Source organism: Xyrauchen texanus, chromosome 38, assembly GCF_025860055.1.
Source record: "Xyrauchen texanus isolate HMW12.3.18 chromosome 38, RBS_HiC_50CHRs, whole genome shotgun sequence".
Classification (NCBI taxonomy): domain Eukaryota; kingdom Metazoa; phylum Chordata; class Actinopteri; order Cypriniformes; family Catostomidae; genus Xyrauchen; species Xyrauchen texanus.
The window spans coordinates 25399633-25421303 of record NC_068313.1 but is presented as its reverse complement, the minus strand read 5'-3'; the positions used below and the strand labels follow the sequence as shown (position 1 = coordinate 25421303).

At 40.0% G+C, this 21671-nt stretch overlaps 1 protein-coding gene across 1 annotated transcript in view; it reads right to left on the bottom strand.

The window, feature by feature from the left end:
• LOC127631945 (nesprin-2-like) overlaps positions 1–16758 on the bottom strand; it is a 35394-nt gene extending 18636 nt beyond the window's left edge. Inside the window, exons 1-3 of the mRNA XM_052110365.1 lie at positions 15950–16758; positions 586–872; positions 344–494 (exon numbers count right to left, since the gene is read on the bottom strand). Coding sequence (XP_051966325.1) covers positions 344–494; positions 586–848 — 414 coding nt within the window. The 5' untranslated portion in view covers positions 849–872; positions 15950–16758. The remainder of the gene's footprint in view (positions 1–343; positions 495–585; positions 873–15949) is intronic.
• Between the last annotated feature and the right edge of the window lie 4913 nt (positions 16759–21671).

Below are 21671 nucleotides of genomic sequence, written 5' to 3'. Positions count from 1 at the left end.
TCAAAGAGATAAGCATAGAATAAAATCGCCATATTGCCTCTCCGCAATTTAAAATAGTATTAAAAAAGTGATTTATCTTTTGAACTCTTTGGCGGATTTAAATGAAACTTGGTACGAGTCATCTGAACCATGTCCTGAGGGTAAAGGGGCAGTTTGGAGACAGTGCTAACTAGTGTTCATTGACATGGGGGAAAAAAAGTCCTATTGCTAAAAAAAAAATCAAAATGAATGTAGGCCTAAAGAAAAAAAATAGCTGACCTCACTAATTAACAAGTTGACTATAATGACTATCCCTACATCTAACTGCAATAAAGTAACAAATAATGACACATTAATACATTACCTCATACTTCTGTAACTCTTCTTTAGCTGTAACATACAGCACATGGCTTGTGTTAGGGGATGCGGCTATTTTCTCAGCCAACTGAAGCCAGTCGTCCAAGCAGGAATGTTCTTTGATTAACTCATACCACAGAATCCACCTTCTCTCCAACCTGATGGACCAATGAAAAAGCACTTATGCAGGATTATTTTAAAAGATCCGTAACACAGACATGTTGCCAAAATACATTAATGCCTACTCACTTAACACAGCTCTCAAGGGAGGAGGAAATATCTTGGCTTGAGTCTCCAATGGATGACCCCTCATTAGATACATTCAAATCATCCTGTAGTTGCAAGTGTCTCTCTGAGAAGCAGGACACTGGGGATTGCAGGTACCAATCAAAACCGGTTTGGGGGTTCATATCAACAACACATGTTCTCCTCTCTTCCCTGTCTTCACTTCCTCTGGGGCTAACTCTGGTGTTTCCATGGTGACTGGCTTTGAGTGACGTCTCTCCTAACATCCTGACATCACCAAATGCCACCAGCTTACAAGAACACAAAGGAAGGCCAGATCATTAGATTCCAACATAGCATGATGCACAAACATATTGTGACTCTGCTATCAAAACGTAACTCTTTCAGTTATGCTGTCTTGCTTATGAGGAAGTAAACTGATCTTGGGATAATTTTATTTCTATGCATAAAACACTGAGAATCAGAAACAGAAAATTCAGAAATGGTATTTGACATGGAGTAGTTTTGGAAAGTTGACATGTCCTGCTGTGTGACATGCTATACAACATAGAAAACCATTTAAAAAAGCAATATGCAAAGTCTTATTCAATTGTTATGCTTGCTGCTTTTATATTCACATTTACTGAGAGACTACATTGCATTCTTACTCCAAAAACAAACAAGGAAATAATATTTTGCATATAGAAAATTAAGCCCATTTGTTGGTCACTAAGATCTTTTACATTGTGACATTATTTCCATGTCATGTCTGTGTTTCATGAGAATCATCCAATTGTGAAAAACTTACATAAATGGTACATATTCTCATTTTAACCAAAAGTCTTGGTTAAAAAAATAAATTAATTAATGTACGTGTTATGCATGTGTCAACTGTCCATATACATAAAGCATTTCCTTGCATCAACCATTTTCCCACATCAAGCACATCAGGAAAAGTCTGTAGTCTACACAAGACCCAAGGCTCGTACAATTAAAAATAGCCCACACTCCTTGAAAATTAAGTCTTGGGCTTTTGGCTAGCTACAGGCTGCAAAAATAAATACATAATAAAATATACAGTGCTAAATAAATAAATAGATATTTCTTGAAGAATTAAAAAATCTGTTTTTCCCATAAAATCTTTAAATCAAAAGAATATCAATGATTCATTTACAGTGGAGAGAAACCCATTGTTGCAAGTTTCTGGGTAGAATAGCAGTCATGTTTTTTGCATGACAAACTGATTCCAGATTTTAGACACCTCAGACATAAAAAAAAGTCTCCTGTGCTCTGGGGTATAACTTCAGCCATCAAAAACCAAAAATGAGTTTTATGCCTGTTACCCAAAGGAGGTACGAGGCTGCCACCCCAGCCCTGCAGTGAAAAAATCCAAATAGATTTTCCTGACTCTAAAACCTCTAGCACAATGCTAGAGCAAATGTCAGTTATGCCAGGCCATGCTGCTGTCAATCAAGACTGATGCTAGGCTATCCTCATTGTTGACTTTTTGACAAAGGAATGTTTTTTAAAGTTTTAGTGTGTCTTGAAAGGATAGTTCACCCAAAATGGAAAATTCGGTCATCCTTTAATCACCCTCATATTGTTCCAAACCCAAATGATTGACTTTCTAACATGAAACATAAAAGGAGATCAATCAGTGTAGTTAGACGTTATTCTACTACTTTGTATCCCCCACCTCAGTCTAAAATAAGAGTGGAGCACATCCGTATTTATAAATGAACTTGCCTTGCATTATCACGTGTGGAGAATGGTTGTTTTAAACCTTTAGCCCAACCAGCTTATAAGTCAAAGTCAGTCGGGGACAATTTACCTGAAACTTTGCCATCTACCTCAGCTGCCTTTACCACCATAGATACACACTGGCTTCAGGCTCAACTGATATGACAGTCATTTCTCAGGGTCTGCAATGAGTTTGCCCCAGTGGAGGGCATTAAGGCACTGGACTGAGTCTCAAGGCAGTCAGGTTGAAAATCGAAGGCCCCCGTTATTGCTTTTCTCAGCCAGCAGAGAATGTTGCTCTTGCCTGAAGAGTAATGGAGTGCAAACATGACTGCAATCCATACACAGTTCCTAACCTTTTCAGTAGTGAACAAATGTATAGCAGCCTGAAGGCCATTTCCCATCTCATTGGTGATGTGGGGGCATTGAAGGTCCTGAGGAATAGTTGTGTTGACAATCTCTCAATGTCCACATGCAGAGTTATAATAAAATTACAGTGGGTTTTTGCATCATCAAGTTACAGTCTTCAGCATTCTATCCAAGTACTTATGGCAAAATGCATTATCAAATATTTTAAAGAAGGACATCAGCTGAGGAAATCCTGGTCTTTCCGAACAAGTGAACAACGTGCAACTGTGGTCCGATTAACATTTATACATTCTGAATGAAAACAAGCCACAATCGTATTATCAAGGTTTTTTGTTAGTCCTACATCACAAAATTGGACTTGTGCAATATTATACAGTACATTTTGGTAATATAAATATTTTTTGTCCGACTGAAATCAAACTTTAAAAGTGCATTAAATTACTGAAATAAACACTGCTCTTTACAAAACCCTGCCCTCTTAAGCTACTGTAACGGTGGCAGCCCATCAACTTTCAGAAATAAAACAATTTCCTCTGTTTATTTTATTTATTCGTTTGGGTGCCAGACAGGCCTTTAATCATGTCAATAAATAAACTCCAGATAGCTTATTAAAAACCACCCGTTACATATGAAGGACTTGAAAGGAGGAAAACTCCAATTAATTTACAAAAAAAACAATGTATCTTTTATTATAGTGTCAAATGCACTTAAATCACCCCTCAATGGGGATCAAGACAAAGAGAAAAACATAAAAAACAACTTGAATATGAAGGCTGCAATGGTGTTTCCTCCAAGTTTTGGCTTACTTTCACATATTTTGTCTCAGTCCCAAATGTTCATAAACTCAAAAAAAAGAAAAAAAGGAAAAAGAGATGAGAAAAGATTAACTTCGTCAGCGCAAACCCATCAACTCATTTTCACTTTTATACATTTTACACGCTAAAGATAAACAAGAAAAAATAAAGATTGCGTGTTTAGTATGGGTGGCGTGTGTGTTTGTATGAGATGCGAGGCGTGTGCGTGTAATGTTGGGGCCTTAAGCTCGTACCCGGTACCGCTGGTCTTCAGTTGGAGTCTCAGGTAAGTAACTGGAGCTTCGTTTGCAGCACGGACCAGAGGACTAGTCAGGGAGGCTTAATCCAAGGCACACACAGCTCTACAGGCAAACTAGTTTGCGTCTTTGCTTCACAGCTGCACTCTCGATCACACTGACACGATGTCCAACTAGCATGGGAGCAGGCCTTTTCTCTCTATGTTTTTTCTCTCCACAGACTATTAGATAGGGCTGGGGCCAACTAACGCTATTATTCGCGCCGGGGAAGGTGTTCTTTTACTTTCCTATTCTTTCAGGGGGAAAAGACACAGTGGAGACCACATCCTACCTGAAGGGAGGTAACGTGGGAGTGCGTCATGTGGGCTGACCAGCCGCACATGGAAGAGGTGTGGAGGTAGGTCCTGCCTCAAAGGGAAGGAGCTATACAAACACAGTGACTGGGGACAGAGAGAGCTCTGGGAGACCGTTCTGCAGAAAATACATCACAGGGGGCTACCGGAGTAACTGGCACCTGTGGAGCACCTACTCCAGTACAGGGCATGTTAGCACATGTACTGGATACGGCTGCAAATTCCTCCAGCGAATTTGCAATCCACATGGCTAGGGAGGAAGACATCCAGGGTTCACGGGTTCGCGAACTCGCATGGGATTAGAAGCGCATGCCTTCGCCTCATGGAGGGGAAAGGCGCCATACGCAAGCAGTATACCTGGCCAGCTGTCCCGTAAACTTACCTGTTTGTACCTGACAACGCATGGAACGAAACTGGCTCAACCCGGAGATCACAAAATCTTGTGAAGGTATTGGATGTTGCCAAGCCCAGTGCCCACGAGGATGCCAGACTCCTGGTAGAGTGTGCTCGTATTCCCAAAGGGGCAGGCACAGCCTGGGCCTGATATGAGTCTGACTCCGGAGGAGGATATGGCGGGCAAGAAAATATACTCTTTTGCAGGAATATATACTCTTTTAGCGCTGTCAAGGGGCATACACTGCACTGATCGTGCAGAAGGAGAGAAAGCCAACAGCATACGCTTCTTAGAGGTGAGTGGACTGGCAGTGAAATTCAGATCGCTGACACACAACAGCTCGGCTCCGAAGATAAAATCTGAATGAGTGGTTGCGAGCCAGCTCCATCTATACCCGGGGGAGTGGCATGCAAATTCCACTCGCAAATTCTCATTGGCCTTTTCTCAAAGAAAGAGGTGTTTGGGGCTCCCAAGAGCGACCCCTAGTGTCACTACATTGACACAACGTCGAGAGAGTGACAGAAGGGGAACAGCGTTTTCACATGAAAAACGAATAACTGCTAATGAAGCTCAGTAATCAGCTGTTTAATCTGAATGACCCGTAGGGCTGGGTATTGATATAGATGTCCCCATATTATTCTGATTCACAAGCTTTTGATTCAGTTCCATTTTTGTTTCAGATTCATTTGAGTATATTTCAGCTAGAATGCCCACTTTGTTTAAATATAAAGAAATTAATTTTAGCCTTTTAAAAATGGCAATTCCATTTACTCGATTAATAAATATGATGTCTTGAAATTGAATATTTTTTTGTTATTTTTTATTAACAACTGACTGTTAAGAACAGAAAGTGTATTAAAAGAGAAATCATCAATGACAAATATATGGCATGGATCTTGTCTTTGTACAGAACAAATGATTGACAGGCAGAAAGTGCCTCAAAGTCTTCTGACTGGCTAAACAAAGAATCTGTGACCCGCAACAACACCCTACACACACACACACGCACACACACACACACATTTTGTTCTTTTTCACTATTTGCAGAGCCTAGGGCTTTCACAGAGACAGGTGTGATATTTCAGGAGACCTAATTCAGTGATATTTTCCAAATACAATTTAATAATAATAAAAAAAAAATGCTTACAGCACCTTTAAGAATCTAAAAATGAATCTTCATCCTTCTAATTTGTGCCCAATGGGCCTACGTCCCTGCCCTGACAAAAGTCTAGCTCAAGTTTCATACTTGGTTATGGATATACAACTCTAACACCCATTATAAAAAAGGTACAAAATATTCTCACAGGTGTTAGATGTAAACATAAACGTGATCGTTTTGGTATCTAATAACACTGACACTTTATACACATGTAATCCTAACTGCTGTTTTTCACTCTCTGCAGTAAAAGTCTCCAAACAAGGATCATGGTTAATTAATATAGACACCAGGATCAGAAAACGGCATGAGAAAAGCGAGGATGGATATGACAGAATGGATTACAGATGTCTTTTGCTTAGTCATCTCATTCAGTTCAGTGTCAGTGGTTTGGCCGGGAACAGACGAGGCAGGTGCATCTGGGGACTTTTCCATAACACAGCCCGCATTTGAATGAGCTCGAGTTGAATAAACATGCAAACTGCTGCCTGCAATGGAGAAAAAAAGCCTTCGATTTAGGTGAAAGGTGGGGCAGGGATGAATCCACATGTGAAAGCAAATCGGAAGTAATGATGCATTCAATACATCAATGATATTAAAATCACTCTTCTGGGCTTCTTATTCAGGTTTTATAGCCCGACCCCAGCAATCTTTCTAGATCATCTGACAACTCAGTATGGGCATAGAACACAATCACAGAAAACAAGCGAATCTCTGGGGGAATATCGTTTTTCTTTCTTAACAGCAGATAAAACTGAGCTTCTCTCCCTGACACTGTATTATCCTCACGGCAAATGACGATATGGTTACCCTTTTTCTTGGCCAATGACAATTACTTCGCTTGGTTTATGATAAGCCAGGAAAAGGTCATAACACTCTAAAAGCTCAGAATGTTGCTGTTTTCATCAGAGGCAGTAAACAGAGGCTGTTATTGCGCCTGTGAATCTCTCGCCAAGCTCGGGGCATGTGCTGAATCTCATCCCACACGCTGCCAAGCAAAAAGTATAATTTCTGCCCACATTCAATTGATTAATTTGAGTTAGAGCACAAACTTGAGATTAGCATAGTGTCTAAATACTCTAATCAATCAAATCAGTAAAAAAAAAAACGTCACCATAGCACTTTAGTAAACACTAATTACAGTCATGGACAAACATTCTAAACAGTAAACCTTCCTAAAATAACAAAATATGAACTACACCGTTTGATAGTCTACAAATAGGACTGGCCAATATATCAAATATTCAAGATGTATTGGCCTATATTTTGCTGTCAATATTAAATTAAGCATGATTAATTTGCCATTTGCAACCACAATTCCGAAAAAGTTGGGACCGTATGGAAAATCCTCCAAAGAAAAATATATTTTTTAATTCTATTCACCCTGTGCTCTAATGTAAGCACTAAAACAAATTTTTTGATGTTTTACCTTGTGAAAAAGTTGTTTTAATTTGTTTTTATACATGCACACATTTCAAATCACATGATTGCAACACACTCCAAAACAGTTGGGAGAGTCCAGTGTGTAACATCATTTCTTATTATAACATTTATTTTACTAAGCATTTGGGCACTGAAGACAAAAAAGTTTAGCAAAGCAGAATTTCCCCCATTCATTTATTATACAGGTCTTCAGCTGGGCAATTGTAAGGGGCCTTCATTGCCCTATTATACACTTCATAATGTGCCACACATTCTCAATTGGAGGCAGGTCAGGACTACACGAAGGCCGATCTAGTACCCGCACTCTCTTCTTAAGTAACCATCCACTTGTAATCCGGTTAGTATGTGGTTTAGCATTGTCCTGCTGGATAATGCAAGGAAGTTCCTGGAAAAGATGGCATCTGGATGGCAGCATATTCTGTATACATACAGTATATCTGTATATATATATATTTCTGCACAATTGGTGCACTCACAGATATGCAAGTTACCTATGCCATAGGCATTGACACACCCCCATTGTCAGTTTCAACTCAGAAAAGGAGACTCCGCTTGGCTTCATTCAGCTGCTCTGCGTCTTGCTGTTCTTGTGCCCATCTGCGCTATTTTTATTTGTTGGTGTGTGTAAACGGCACTAGCTGGACTTCTTTGACCGTTTGATGCATTTCTGGCCATATGTGCCTCAGTGCACCTATGTGTGTGTCATTTATCACCGCGTACTTCTGTATGTGCGGCTAATATCATCATCGTCGACTCGTCATAATACGATTCAGTCTTTGCAAAGGAAATGTTATTTGAAGAATAGGGCAGTTAAAAACACTTGGCATTGACAGCAAATCTTGAGTACACAGTTTCATATGTTATGACTGTTTGATAGTTATGGTGCTGATGTGCTTGAGTAAATGGTTAATATGTTCGGATGCAATGTACTGGATGTGTGTTGTGTAAACCCTGAAATTTAGTTTTATAATGTTGTGGAGAGCTTGTTTATTCTCTTCTGATTGAGCTTAAAATATGGCTGAATTCGAGGGGCTGCACGATGGTAGCCAATCAGAACAGTGGCCATTTACATTTAAGTTTAAAGGAGACACTGAGGCCAAAAATTCTGCTTGCTAAACTTAAAACTTGTGTTTTAAGTGCCAAAATGCTTAATAAGTGTAATTAGAACACATGATCAAATGTAAATGTTAATGTAGAACAAAAGGTAAAACAACAAATAATGTGTTGTTGTAGTACTTTCAATATAGGACAGGGTAAATAGAATGTACACTTATTATTATTTTTTTTTTGCATTTTCCATAATGTACCAACATTTTCAGAATTGGGGTTGTATTTGGCCATTGCAAGAGTAGTTCACCCAAAAATGCAATGAATGTGAACAGTGACTGAGACTGAAATACAGCATATATCTCCTTCCATGTTTCACAGTTTCAACATTATAATTGAACATACAACACCATGTGACCCATATTTGGTTTCTGACCATTGAAAATGTGTCAAATACTGTATAATGCATGGAGACACACAGTGTGTCCCATATCTCTGGGATTTAACCATTTAGGGCACTGAAAATTAAGATCTAGGCAGATATAAAAATGTATTAAAATTTATAGGCATTCCAACTTTGGGAACACACCATAAAAAGTGCCTCCATGCATTTTTCTAAGGCTATTTTTCTTACCTGAAGTTTTGCTCCAAAACCATAGGTGAAAAGTAATTTTGACCCTCCTCTATAAAATAATTGATTACTCATTAAATATTGATCTATGGCATTTAATAATTTTCTCTTTCTTCATTTACATTCACATTAACACATTTGGCAGATGCTTTGTATCCAAAGCGACTTAGAGTGCATGTATACATTTTACCAGTTTGTGCATTCCCTGGGAATCGGACCCATCAGCTTATTTGGTTGATTTGAAATGAAATAGCCCTAAAAAGTAAATTAGACCAGTTTCACAGTCTTTCTTGTCTCTAGTATGACAGCACTAAGACAGATATTTTAGCTTGCATCATCACTCAAAATGTTCACATGAGTCCTGAGGAATTTCATGTATTTGTATGTATACTATATATATAAAAAACAAACAGTTTAAAGCTATTTCAGAGCAAAAAAATCTATCAAATATCATCATAAAATCCAGAAAAATATAAAGATGTAATATTTAAGCAATATTGTCCGGCCCTAGCCACAAGCATACAATAGTTATTTTTTACTATGAGCAACACAAACCTGCACAATTTTAACACCATTTGCTCAGTGGGAGTACCAAAACTATGACAAGCTAAAATAGATCTATTTGTTTGGCTCAACCTGTTTGAAAAATGTATTTTTAATCTAAAACGTGTGCACACACTCTCGGTGAGGTGACAGCATTCCACCCACTCCCGTCTGTGTTGTCCCATGGACTCAGTCTGAGACAGATCTGTGTTTCCGGTGATGGGTGCTCAACTGCTCATGGAGTTTGAGGACATAAGGACCCTGCGTTTGGTCTCTCTCATCAAAGCCCCCCCCCCCCATCCACACAGAGACTGCACTCATTGTCTCTTTGGTGCCACAGGCCCCAATTGCAAACAAACAAGCCTTTCTCAGCACCCGGATAGAGAGGAGAGCCCAGTGCCAGGACACCTGATCTTATCCAATGCATACACAAAACAAGAGATGAACTAGGGGCCCCTTCCACTCCTCTGGCCCTGCGGAGACCAAGCTATTTAGCAGGTAAAACAGAATCTGAGTGGTACAATAAACTCGCAATGGGCTCTCTGGATGCAAAAAGTTATATAAATCAAACTTCGGTACATGCAATTATGTATTATTTCATTTTACGGTTCTCCGAAGCACCATTCCAAGAGTGCTGATAATTAGTATAACTTGTGTTTACAGAAAATCACAGCAGATTACACGATTATATTCAGAACAACAGCACTCTTGCCCAATGCCTTGCCTTTATATTGCTTACTCATTTGACAATAAACAGAAAATGTGTCTCAGACTGAGAATACTAATAGAAGCTGAACGCTCTACAATATGTCTGTGATGACTTTCTAGTAGCTAGATCAGCCTTCAAATCCAATCCAGGCTTATTATAATTACATATACAGTTCTCACAGTCTGGTGAGATTTCTTAAACAGCATCCTTTTGGAAACGCCTTCATTTCCCATGCTTACGACAAAATCATTCCAAGAATTAAAAGATCCCACTGAGGAGCTGTTGCTTTGTCACAATATCAAAAGGTTTAACTGGGTTGTCATCCACTAATTGCAGCATATAGCCAAAGGCAAGCTACTGCAACAAGCGCCACCACTGTTAAGAAGATCAATTCTTTTGCTCTACATGAAAGCATCTTAGCTGGTGATGGAAATGATTGTTCTCCCAACTATGATTCCCGAGCCAGCAGATGCTTGACAGGTGTTGTGCTCAGGGTGAATAACAGAGACTCATTCACCTGATGTCTGAGGATTCATTCAAGGACAGACAGCACACTGTACAGTCAAATGTATGTTTCTGACACATCACTAGTTGTAGCCTGCAGCAAGGTCATTCTCTCTTGGGTGAAAAAGGTGCCAAGAATGTGCCTCAAACAATTTAGCTGCTAACATGGAAAATACACATACATTGACCCTAAAGGGTATTTGGACAATTAAGTCACACTTAAAATTCTCTGAAGGCCATTAAATTAGATACAAAATATCAAATCAAAAGCACCCGTAAGCAAATTATTCTAGATATTTTCTCAGAACTAAGTACACTTTTCATAGCCATTTTTAATTACTTGCCCTACATGTGTCAATGTGTTGTTCAACACATTAAATGGACATGTTTGAATTCTGATAACCAGAAAGAGCACTTTCAACTTTGTCTTAATTTTTAACAATACATCTAAGATTTTATACTTTAAAAATATCTCATTACATAATTAAAATTCAATCTTATTCGCTAATAAATAATTCAGACACATTTTCGAACCAGTTCGTCTGATTCACTGACTAGAACAGAATTTAAAGTCTGATCGATTAATCAAAAATGCTATATGATGGGGTGTGATTATTTATTTATTATTTAGGTTATTTTTGAGACTCAAGTGTGAACACCCTTTCTTGAGCAGTATTTCCATACTTTAAGTTTGGTAAAAATGTATACGGAGAGTGATGTTTTCAGTATGAGACTAGGGGCATGTTCAATCTCAAAACAGTGTGCACCGTTTTGCTACGATTTCCGGGTTGAAAGACATGTTTCCTCGAAATGGTGTAAAACGGGCTTTGAGGTATGTTTTCTCTCGTTTGGTGGGTGTGTCAGATGTGTTACCCAATCAGCAGCGACATGTATATAAACCCCGCCGTATTAAAAAGGCAGTGCGCACGATAGATCCAACTAAAGTCCTTTACAAATATGTCCACTGCAGCTTGGTGTATGCAACAATTGAAGACATTAGAAGAAATGTTTGCCTTGTCATCCAGAAATGCGAGGCAAATGTTGGATCACCATAATTAGGAACCACAGTTTCCACGTATCCCTTTACTCGATTGGTATCTTCTCTGCTATTCTGGATGGCAAGGGCAGTGACTGTAACATCTAACGTATTTTGTAGAATTAAACATGCATTTAAACCGATTTCATCAGGCTCTGAAAATTCGGAGAAAATTATGCAAAGAATGGCCTTCTCAGCTGCCATAGTTGCAACTCTTGCGTAACACAACAGGGTGTTCAACGCACCACGTTTCCATTTTAATAAACGTTTTTCTGGGGCTGAACGTGCCCCAGGTTGTCAATTTTGGTCAAAAGGAAACACTTACTATTTTTATTTATTTTTTAATCTTAATAATATCTTAGTTAAAAATGATATATTTTTTCAAAATAATCGCAATTCGCTTTTTTTGAACAAATCGTTCAGCCTAAAGCATGGCTCGTACACAGATTGAACATCAATTTGGGTTGAAAGAAAGTTTCTCTCTAAACACAAGGCCAATATCTATATATATGCAATATCTAGCTAAAGAAATATTTTTAGAATGCAACATACCTATATACAGTACTGTTCAAGGTTTAGGCACTTAAGATGTTTCGCAAAAGAATTTGTCTTAAGATGGTTATTTATATCTTCAGCTTTTGTGAGTCAATAGGAAAAATACATTTTAGACACCCAAACATTACTTTTGCAAATAGAAAAGATTAGAACAGAAGAACAGGGCGCTGTGGAAGAGATGGCATTGCCTCCACAGAGCACCCCTCACTAAACATCGAGTGAGTCTGAGATTACAAAAAGAGTCAGAAGCAATCGAGACAGCTTAAATAGATAGAAGAACTGTGGTGAATTCTCCAAGAAGCTTGGAACATCCTATCTGCCAACAACTAAGAAAAACTGTATCCAGGTGTACCTAGGACAATTGGGACTGTTTTAAAGGCAAAGGTGGCCACACCAAATATTAATTTAGCTTTTATATGTTTACTGGACTTTGTATGATGTTAATTGGTAAATGAAAACTATTTATGGCATTATTTTTAACACATCCTCACTATGCAACATTTTTCACAAGTACCTAAAACCTTTGCACAGTGCAATGCAATGAATTGTCTCTTTTTCAGGACACTGCATTTTATAGATAATTTTATAAAAATCCAAATACCTTTACAGATCTTTATTGTAAAGGGTATAACAATGTTTTCCATGCTTGTTCAATGAACCATAAACAATTAATGAACATCCACCTGTGAAATGGTCATTAAGGCACTAACAGCTTACAGACAGTAGGCAATTAAGGTCACAGTTATAAAACATTTGGTCACTAAAGAAAACTGTCTACTGATTCTGAAAAACACTAAAAGAAAGATGCCCCCAGGGTCCCTGCTCATCTGTGTGAATGTGGTTGGTGGTGGTGGTTTAATGGTGTGGCGGTTGTTTTCTTGGCACACTTTAGGCCCCTTAGTGCCAATTGGGCATCGTTTAAATGCCACGGCCTACCTGAGCATTGTTTCTGACCATGTCCATCCCTTTATGGCCACCATGTACCCATCCTCTGATGGCTACTTCCAGCAGGATAATGCACCATGTCACAAAGCTCGAATCATTTCAAATTGGTTTTTTGAATATGACAATGAGTTCACTGTACTAAAATGGCCCCCACAGTCACCAGATCTCAACCCAATAGAGCATCTTTGGGATGTGGTGGAACGGGAGCTTCGTGCCCTTGGATGTGCATCCCACAAATCTCCATCAACTGCAAGATGCTATCCTATCAATATGGGCCAACATTTCTAAAGAATGCTTTCAGCACCTTGTTGAATCAATGCCATGTAGAATTAAGGCAGTTCTGAAGGCGAAAGGGGGTCAAACACAGTATTAGTATGGTGTTCCTAATAATCCTTTAGGTGAGTGTATATATATACTTTTAAGATCATGAGAAACATTTCAGTCAAGTGTTTCAAAAGTACCGGTCAAAACTTTTGAAACACTTGAATGAAATGTTTCTCATGATCATAAAAGTCTTTTGATCTGAAGGGGTATGCTTAAATGTTTGAAATTAGTTTTGTAGACAAAAATATAATTGTGCCACCATATTAATTTATTTCATTACAAAATTAAAATTTCATTTAAAAATTTTTTTTAAATTTACGACTTGGACCAAATAATAAAAGAAAAGCAGCCAATAAGTGCCCAGCATATAGATGGGAACTCCTTCAATACTGTTGAAAAAGCATCCCAGGGTGATGCCTCAAGAAGTTGGTTGAGAAAATGTCAAGAGTACATATCTGCAAAATCTAGGCAAAGGGTGACTACTTTGAAGATGCTAAAGTATAACACAGTTTTGATTTATTTTGAATGACTTCACTATTATACTAAAATGTGAAGAAAAAAAATAATAATGAAGAATAAGTGTTCCAAAACTTTTGACCAGTAGTGTGTGTTTATATATATATATTCAAGGGTTTTCAAGCAAAGCTCTGCCCTATGGGGATCTGCAGTTTCGGCAACGAAACACCAGTGAGGAGAGAGCCCTTAAAAAAAAAAAGTTTACAATGAAAGCCAGCAGCAGTTGACTGAATGGCCAATTACTACTGATGCATGACACCATCCACCACTAAACTCAGCATGGTGTCATTCTGGCAAAGTAGTGTGTTTTCTTGAGTGCATCTATACCCTGGCTTGAAACATAATGGGCCCAGAAAGGGATATCAAAAAATAAAAATGTAGGAAGCTCTCTTTTGCCTTTTAAAAAACAAAACACCTTTATTCATCTTTATTCTTTATTCCACCAATACTCTTCAAATAAAGTCACTTCTGGGGTCTGACCAAAAAAGAAAATCCATAAAAAGGTTCACAATGACCCCAGAACTGGAAATGTCTAAAACTGTTTTCAAAAGTATTTGAACTTTATTCCCTGTGCTGGGAGAAGCACCGTTTTTGCTTGACGCTGCTTTACCACTACATTAATGTAAACACCAAATTACAGGGCACATTGACTGCAAATCAGTTAATTTTTAAAAGGCTTATTGGAAGGTCCCTGGAAGATTTAGATAAGGGTAAGAGCTCTAGACCAAGTCGAACACTAATTCAGTTCTAGAGCAAGTCATGCATTCTTAAAACGCACCCCTGCAGAGATATTCAAGCCAGAGAGGCAAACTACTTAAACTGTAATCTGCTGCCTGCCATTATAGTTTCAGAATCAACTGTCTAAAAATGAATGAAATGTCATTCTGGTGATGGCATGAGAGTGGCCAGTTTAAAGTTAGCAGATAACCTATTTATTTTCAAACACAGAAAGAAGAGACAAATATCATGTAAATAGAATTCTTATGCTAATGGAATGTTGGAAATGGAATATGTAGGTGGCCAGCATTACTGAGGGATCTGCAATGTAAATGTTAGAAGCATTATTTAAATGAGGAGTTGACTTCTGTTGGTAAAGAAACAATTTGCATCTGTATTTACTGTGTTTGGAATAAAGCAAATAAATTGTCAAGAAAAAGAGATCTGCTTTATGATAGTTGACAACATTATGCATACAGCTTTTAAGACCTCATATCAATTGGTAGACTATATGGAATATTTGTGATTTAAAAAAATAATTTGGTCACACTGCAGGACCATATAAAAAAAGTCAAAAATTGGATTAAAATAATGACAAAATGGTAATCAGTTACAGCCACTAAGATATACATTTTCCCTTAAATATTCATAATTAAACCTAAAATATTGATTCTGATAGAATAAAACAAGTCCATTCTTGTGCAATTGCATGAACTATTTTTATTATTAAATTACTGCTTTGAAGTATGTCTGATAGGATTGTCGTTCAAAAAGTTGTCACGTACAATTAATTACACAAAAAGATCCATGACACAGAAGAACAGAGGCCCCATTTACAGTTTAAAAGAGGCGCGAGCATCACATTTCATTACGAGAATAATCAATGGTCATCGAGTATCACATTCGACAGCAGTCTGTAAAACGATGCCCTCATGTTGTCACCCAACTGGTGACTCATGCATACCACTCCACAGACAACAACATATTTAAAGTCTTTAAAAACATTGGTTTGAGTACAACAAGAAAAACCAAACCACACCACTTGCACACTATCACGTGTGCGTTCCCCATCTGGTAGCATACATGTCTCAGAAAAGTTTGTGTTTCTTATTTAATATATTACATTTAGAGGGAAAATAATAAGAATAAAAACTTTTATAAAACAATGTTTACATGCATTTGTAATTTTATGTTATACTGCTGAAATAAATACTGTCTAAATGCACAAATGCTTTGAAACGCTGCATTAAGCGCATGAACAATGTTTGCTGGAATGTTGATTTAAATGCTCAGGCTTTAATTTTTTTTTATAAATAAACACATAAACTGCAAAAGTATACATTTTTTACACTTACACGAAAATGTCTCCAACTTCACACCAGTGTCTTCCAGCTTTTTCCTTTAGTGAACTTTTCAGGGCTTCAGGAAAAAACAGGTGCACCAAAGTTTTTATCCTCAGGGTAAAAATAACTCTTCAAATTTGAGATACCAGGTAAGCTTTACCTGACTAAAGTACACATCAAGCGAGACTACTCTGAGCGTTGTGCAATAAAGAGGATGTCTGCCCTAGTTCACTTTAAAAAGTTCACTCTTTTGAGTTGCAGGTAAATTGAACTGTCACCTCACACAGGTGAACCAAAACCACGCCTCCCGAGCTGTTTATACATGCTCCTCCTACTTGCCTTTACAATGTGATTTTAAGCATATTTACTTAGGGAAATTAAAGATGATAAAGGCTATTGTTAATTAGTTGACATAGCATGCAGGAAATGCATTTGTGTTTCATTCAATTCTGACCATAAATTCTGTCTGTAAACAGGTTTTTATTATTATTATTATTTAAAAGTGGCAAACAAAAGTACTGAATATTTGTTTATGTTTGAATGTGTATATTGAATGTGCATATTCATATTAAGTTATATAATAGTCATTTTTAAGAGGACTTCAAGGGAACTGAAAAGAAACAGCCTACTTATAATGGTTTAAAACTAATTAAAAATATTACTTGCTTCCATGCGTAAATAAAAAACAAATATTCAAAAGAGGCTACAAAAACACTTAATATATGTTGCTGTTTGCATATGCGAAGATGCAGGTTTCAATGCAAAATGCATATTTATATGAAGTCATCTCATGTTCAATTGCAAGGAAACTTTGAAGAAAATAAAAATATTACTTGTTTCAATACATAAATAGATTTTTTTATTATTCAAAAGAAACCACAGAAGTACTGAATATACGTTTGCATAAATGAAGATGCAGGGTTCAATGCAATATGACGCAAGTGCAAATTAATTCACATTGTTGTAAATTTCAAAGGAAAGCCTACTTGAAATGTTTTAAAACTAATTAAAAATACTACTTGCTTCCAGGCAGCAAAATCAACAACATTAAATATGTTTGACTAGTCAGCAGATCATTTCCTTGTTCCTTCTATTTTTATCCCCACCCCCACCCACCCCTAATGTATTTCTTTCAAAAATAAGATATCCAGTGCAAGCAAACTGGTAGACTGCAGCATGAATACAGTATATGATGCTAAGTAATGTATTGGAGGGATTGATTAGCTCACATTATATTAATAGGCAGATCTCCCAAAGGAGCTCCTTTGTTGATAACAGGGAAACAAAGACAAAAGCCCAATCGGGAGCCAATGTAGCCTCTGTTGTCTGACAATTGCTGGATTTGAACTTGGCAGGCACATGCAGGACAGAGAGAGACACAGTTTAGCCCCCTTGAAGACCATGTGTGAGCAGACGGTACTTATACACCAGGGTAAACCAGTCTGCCAGCCAACCTTCACTCAGTACCCTGTGTTCACTCATGCAATCACCATTTGTCTCTTTCCTCACCCAGTAAGGAGGTACAGCTCTTGCATATGTTCATAACCCTGAGGGGGGAGGGGCCGAATGATTCACTGCTCACGTCAGAATGGATTGGTCACTCTGTTAAGCATGAATAAACCACAGAATTATGCAGTGAAGTGTATTCATTTGCTGTCCTGGTGCTTTATTCATGCAGCCAAAGAGAAGACCCCAATTTTGTCTATCTGGAAAACAATAGAGACTGAAAGGTAAAAAGGTTATAAGCTTTATTATACACCCATAGCAAAGGTGTTGTTCACACTCAATGATATAGATGAGAAGCCATGATCTGCATGGTTGAATGAGCTCTCCTTTACATAAGCTCACATATCCGAAAGCCTTAATAAGATATCTGGGTATATATATATATATATATATATACATAGAGAGAGAGAGAGAGAGAGAGAGAGAGAGAGAGAGAGAGAGAGAGAGAGAGAGAGAGGAGAGAGAGAGACAATGGAACATGCCTAAAGTATCATCTTTTGAGGTACAAAATGTTTGCGTGATTCTCTTAAGAATACGATTACACTTTAATTGCCTTTTTTCTGCAATTACATTATATCCAGCTTTGGTTGAGTTCATATGTTTTTTGGCAGAGAACAACTGCCTTACAAGCAGAAAGTATGAAAAAATTATGTTAGTACGCATAAATTAAGTGTATTCTTCCAATTAATTATTCAGTGTTATATTATTATATTATGTAATTATGTAACACCCTCATCCAGATGCAACTCTACTACATAATAGAATGTCTCCCTCTTCTGGTTGCTCCGAAAACCATGTAACACAGTTTGCCATCATCCTTTGATCTTGGGCTTTGTCAAAACTCCTTTCATGGCTTTACTGTAAACCCCAAAGCACGTCGAAATGAGTGTGATACTAAAAGATGTCTTATTTTGAGGGTTTTCAAAGGACACCAGAGGCTTTGTTCACATTTGCAAGAACACGAGCCAATACAGACGAAATTAGGTCACTGCTGTCTTTCAGTCAGCATAGAAAATTAAAAAGCCTTAACTTATTCACTCAAATACACCACCCCACCCCCTGCGCCACACAAAGATGCTGTGTTTGATTCTGAATCTTGTCACGGGTATTCAATATTTTAGCTCAGCTCTCTCTAGAGACAGCCCCCCCCCCCCCCCAACAATTGTTTGACATTATTTAATCGTTTTTATCATTTATTGTTTAACAAGAAATGTGCATAAGTTATTAACTGAATTATGACATTGAATATTTAACTTTTTATATAATAAATGTGTGTGTCTCTGTGTATGTGTGTCTGTGTGTCTCTGTGTGTGTGCCTGTGTCTCTACGTATATGTGTGTGTGTGTGTCTGTGTCTCTACGTATATGTGTGTGTGTGTGTCTCTGTGTGTCTCTGTGTGTGTGTCTGTGTCTCTACGTATATGTGTGTGTGTCTGTCTCTGTGTGTGTGTGTGTGTCTGTGTCTCTACGTATGTGTGTGTGTCTCTGTGTGTGTGTGTGTGTCTGTGTCTGTGTGTCTGTGTCTCTACGTATATGTGTGTGTGTGTGTGTGTGTCTCTGTGTCTGTGTGTCTCTGTGTGTGTGTCTGTGTCTCTACGTATATGTGTGTGTGTGTGTGCCTGTGTGTGTGTGTGTGTCTCTGTGTCTCTGTGAGTGTGTCTGTGTCTCTACGTATATGTGTGTGTGTGTGCCTGTGTGTGTGTGTGTCTCTGTGTCTGTTTGTGTGAGCATGTATTTATCACTTTGTGGGGAACAAATGTCCCCATAAGGATAGTAAAACCCGAAATTCTTGACCTTGTGGGGACATTTTGTCGGTCCCCATGAGGAAAACAGCTTATAAATCATACTAAATTGTGTTTTTTGAAAATGTAAAAATGCAGAAAGTTTTCTGTGAGGGTTAGGTTTAGGGGTAGGGTTAGGTGATAGAATATAAAGTTTGTACAGTATAAAACCATTATGTCTATGGAAAGTCCCCATAAAACATGGAAACACAACATGTGTGTCTCTGTGTGTGTGTGTGTGTGTGTGTGTGTCTGTGTCTCTACGTATATGTGTGTGTGTCTCTGTGTGTGTGTGTGTATGTGTGTGTGTCTGTGTGTGTATGTATGTGTATGTCTGTGTGTGTGTGTGTGTTTTGATTATCCTCTGTTTAGGGAAGCTGCTTCAGGGAAGGTTAGCAACAATTAAAGTGTGCATTAACAATTTTGGTTAACAACAGTTCTCTTACGAGAGGTTCTCTCGTATTGCGTAAGCTAGCTTACGCTACGGGAAAGATTCATCTTTTCTGAGATACTGAAGCCAAAACATTATCCTTAATTTTGTATCCATTGTCAACGCAGTGCAGCAGCTGCATACCTTGAGCGTGCTAGCTAGCGAGCTCATTGGTTGCTTTGCGGCAACTGCCGCAGCCTATAGACGAACTTGAGTGAACTCGCGTCCAATGAGAGGCGCCCGCGCCGTCACTGTATCAAAGCCCGCCAGAATGGGCGTGGCTAGAGTGCATATAAGCGTAAGTTCGTAGGTTGGAACCCTGATTTTCATCTATTCAGCGAAGCTCTTCGCATCTCTGAACTGCAGAAGCCGCGTCGCCGTTCGAGGGGCATCTAGCAAGCTTGGACAGCGCTCGAAGAAGCCGGCCGTCTTCGCCACCTTCAGCCATCCTGCGAGCTACGCCATCCGGCGACGTATCCTTTTTAGAGCAAGCTAGTTCCTCAGCGAACTTCACAAAAAGAGCAACAAGCGTCTTTTTAAAGATGCCTCGCACCACCTGCGCCTCATGCCGCGCCCCTCTCAGCACCGGAGACCGCCACATCATCTGCGCTCTCTGCCTGGGACTGGGGCATGCAGAGCTCACCCTCGCTGACGGCGGATGCGACCTCTGCGAGGAGCTTCCGATGTCGACCCTGCGGGCTCGACTCGAAGCACTCAGGACCGAAGCCGCCGCGCCGCCTTCTATTCAGCCGCGCAGAAAAAAGCGCCGCTCTCAAAGGCTGCCAGAACCAGTGGTAGAAGCGATTGCCTCGCCGGAGCCCATCCCTCGAGCATCGCCTTCACCCTCCCCGCCCACCCGGGACGCGCAGTTGCCGCAGAGCGGCTGCTCTGCTGCCATCTCGGACGAAGTAGCGTGTTCCATCATGGCTTCGGACAACGAGGAGTGGTCAGGCTCACACGCCTCCTCCTCGGCCCAGGAATCCAGCAGGACCCGCGCCGGAGTCGAAGGGGAACTAACACGCCTCCTCACACAGGCCGTCGACCGCCTCGGGCTCGAGTGGTCACCGCCCCTGAGCAGGCACCCAACAGACTCGGCGGCTGCTTTCTTCAGAGCCGCCGCGCAGCACTCCGCTACCGGGCCGCTCCCTTCCTGCCGGAACTCCACGCCGAGCTTTCCAAATCTTGGAACGTGCCTTTCTCGGCCAGGGTCCGATCCCACGTCTCCACCTCTCTTGCTTCGGTGGACGGCGCCACCGAGAAGGGCTACGCTTCCATCCCTCCGGTCGAGGATGCGGTAGCAGCACACCTTTGCCCGCCCTCGCGAGATGGCGGTCTAAACCAGTGCTCCGTCTAAAGCCTGCAGAACAACTTCCGCCTGTGTTGGCGCGCCTATTCCGCCGCCGGCCAAGCTGCATCTGCTCTGCACTCTATGGCCGCTTTACAGATCCTCCAAGCGGACCTTCTACAGGAGTGGGATGAGGAAAGCAGGCATCCAGAGGCGGTTGCAGACATAAGAAGTGTGACGGACCTCGCCCTCCAGCGCTACCAAAGCTGCAGCCCAAGCTATAGGGAAGTGCATGGCCGCGCTGACTGTGACCGAGAGACATCTGTGGCTAACGCTAGCCGACATGGGAGAAGCAGAGCTCTACGTTCCTCAACGCACCGCTCTCTCCATCCGGTCTCTTCGGCTCCGCGGTGAGTGGTATCATTGACCGGTTTTCAGAGGTCCAAAAAGCCACACAAGCCATGAATCTCTTTCTGCCTTGTCGCGCTAACTCCTCTGCAGGCCGCCCACGTGAGCCTCCTGCACGAGCCTCTTCACAGCGCCCAGCTCAGCAAAGCCAGACTTCTCAGCGTCGACAGGGCGGCCGCCCTCGATCGCGCTCAGACAGCCGCCGCAGACCGCCGCCCCACGGGCCTCGGCCTAGAATCGCGCTGAAACCTGAACAACTGAAGTCCTCCTAGCTTTGTTGACAAAACGACGGATCAGTCCCGCCGCGGCCGGACCACCGTCAAAG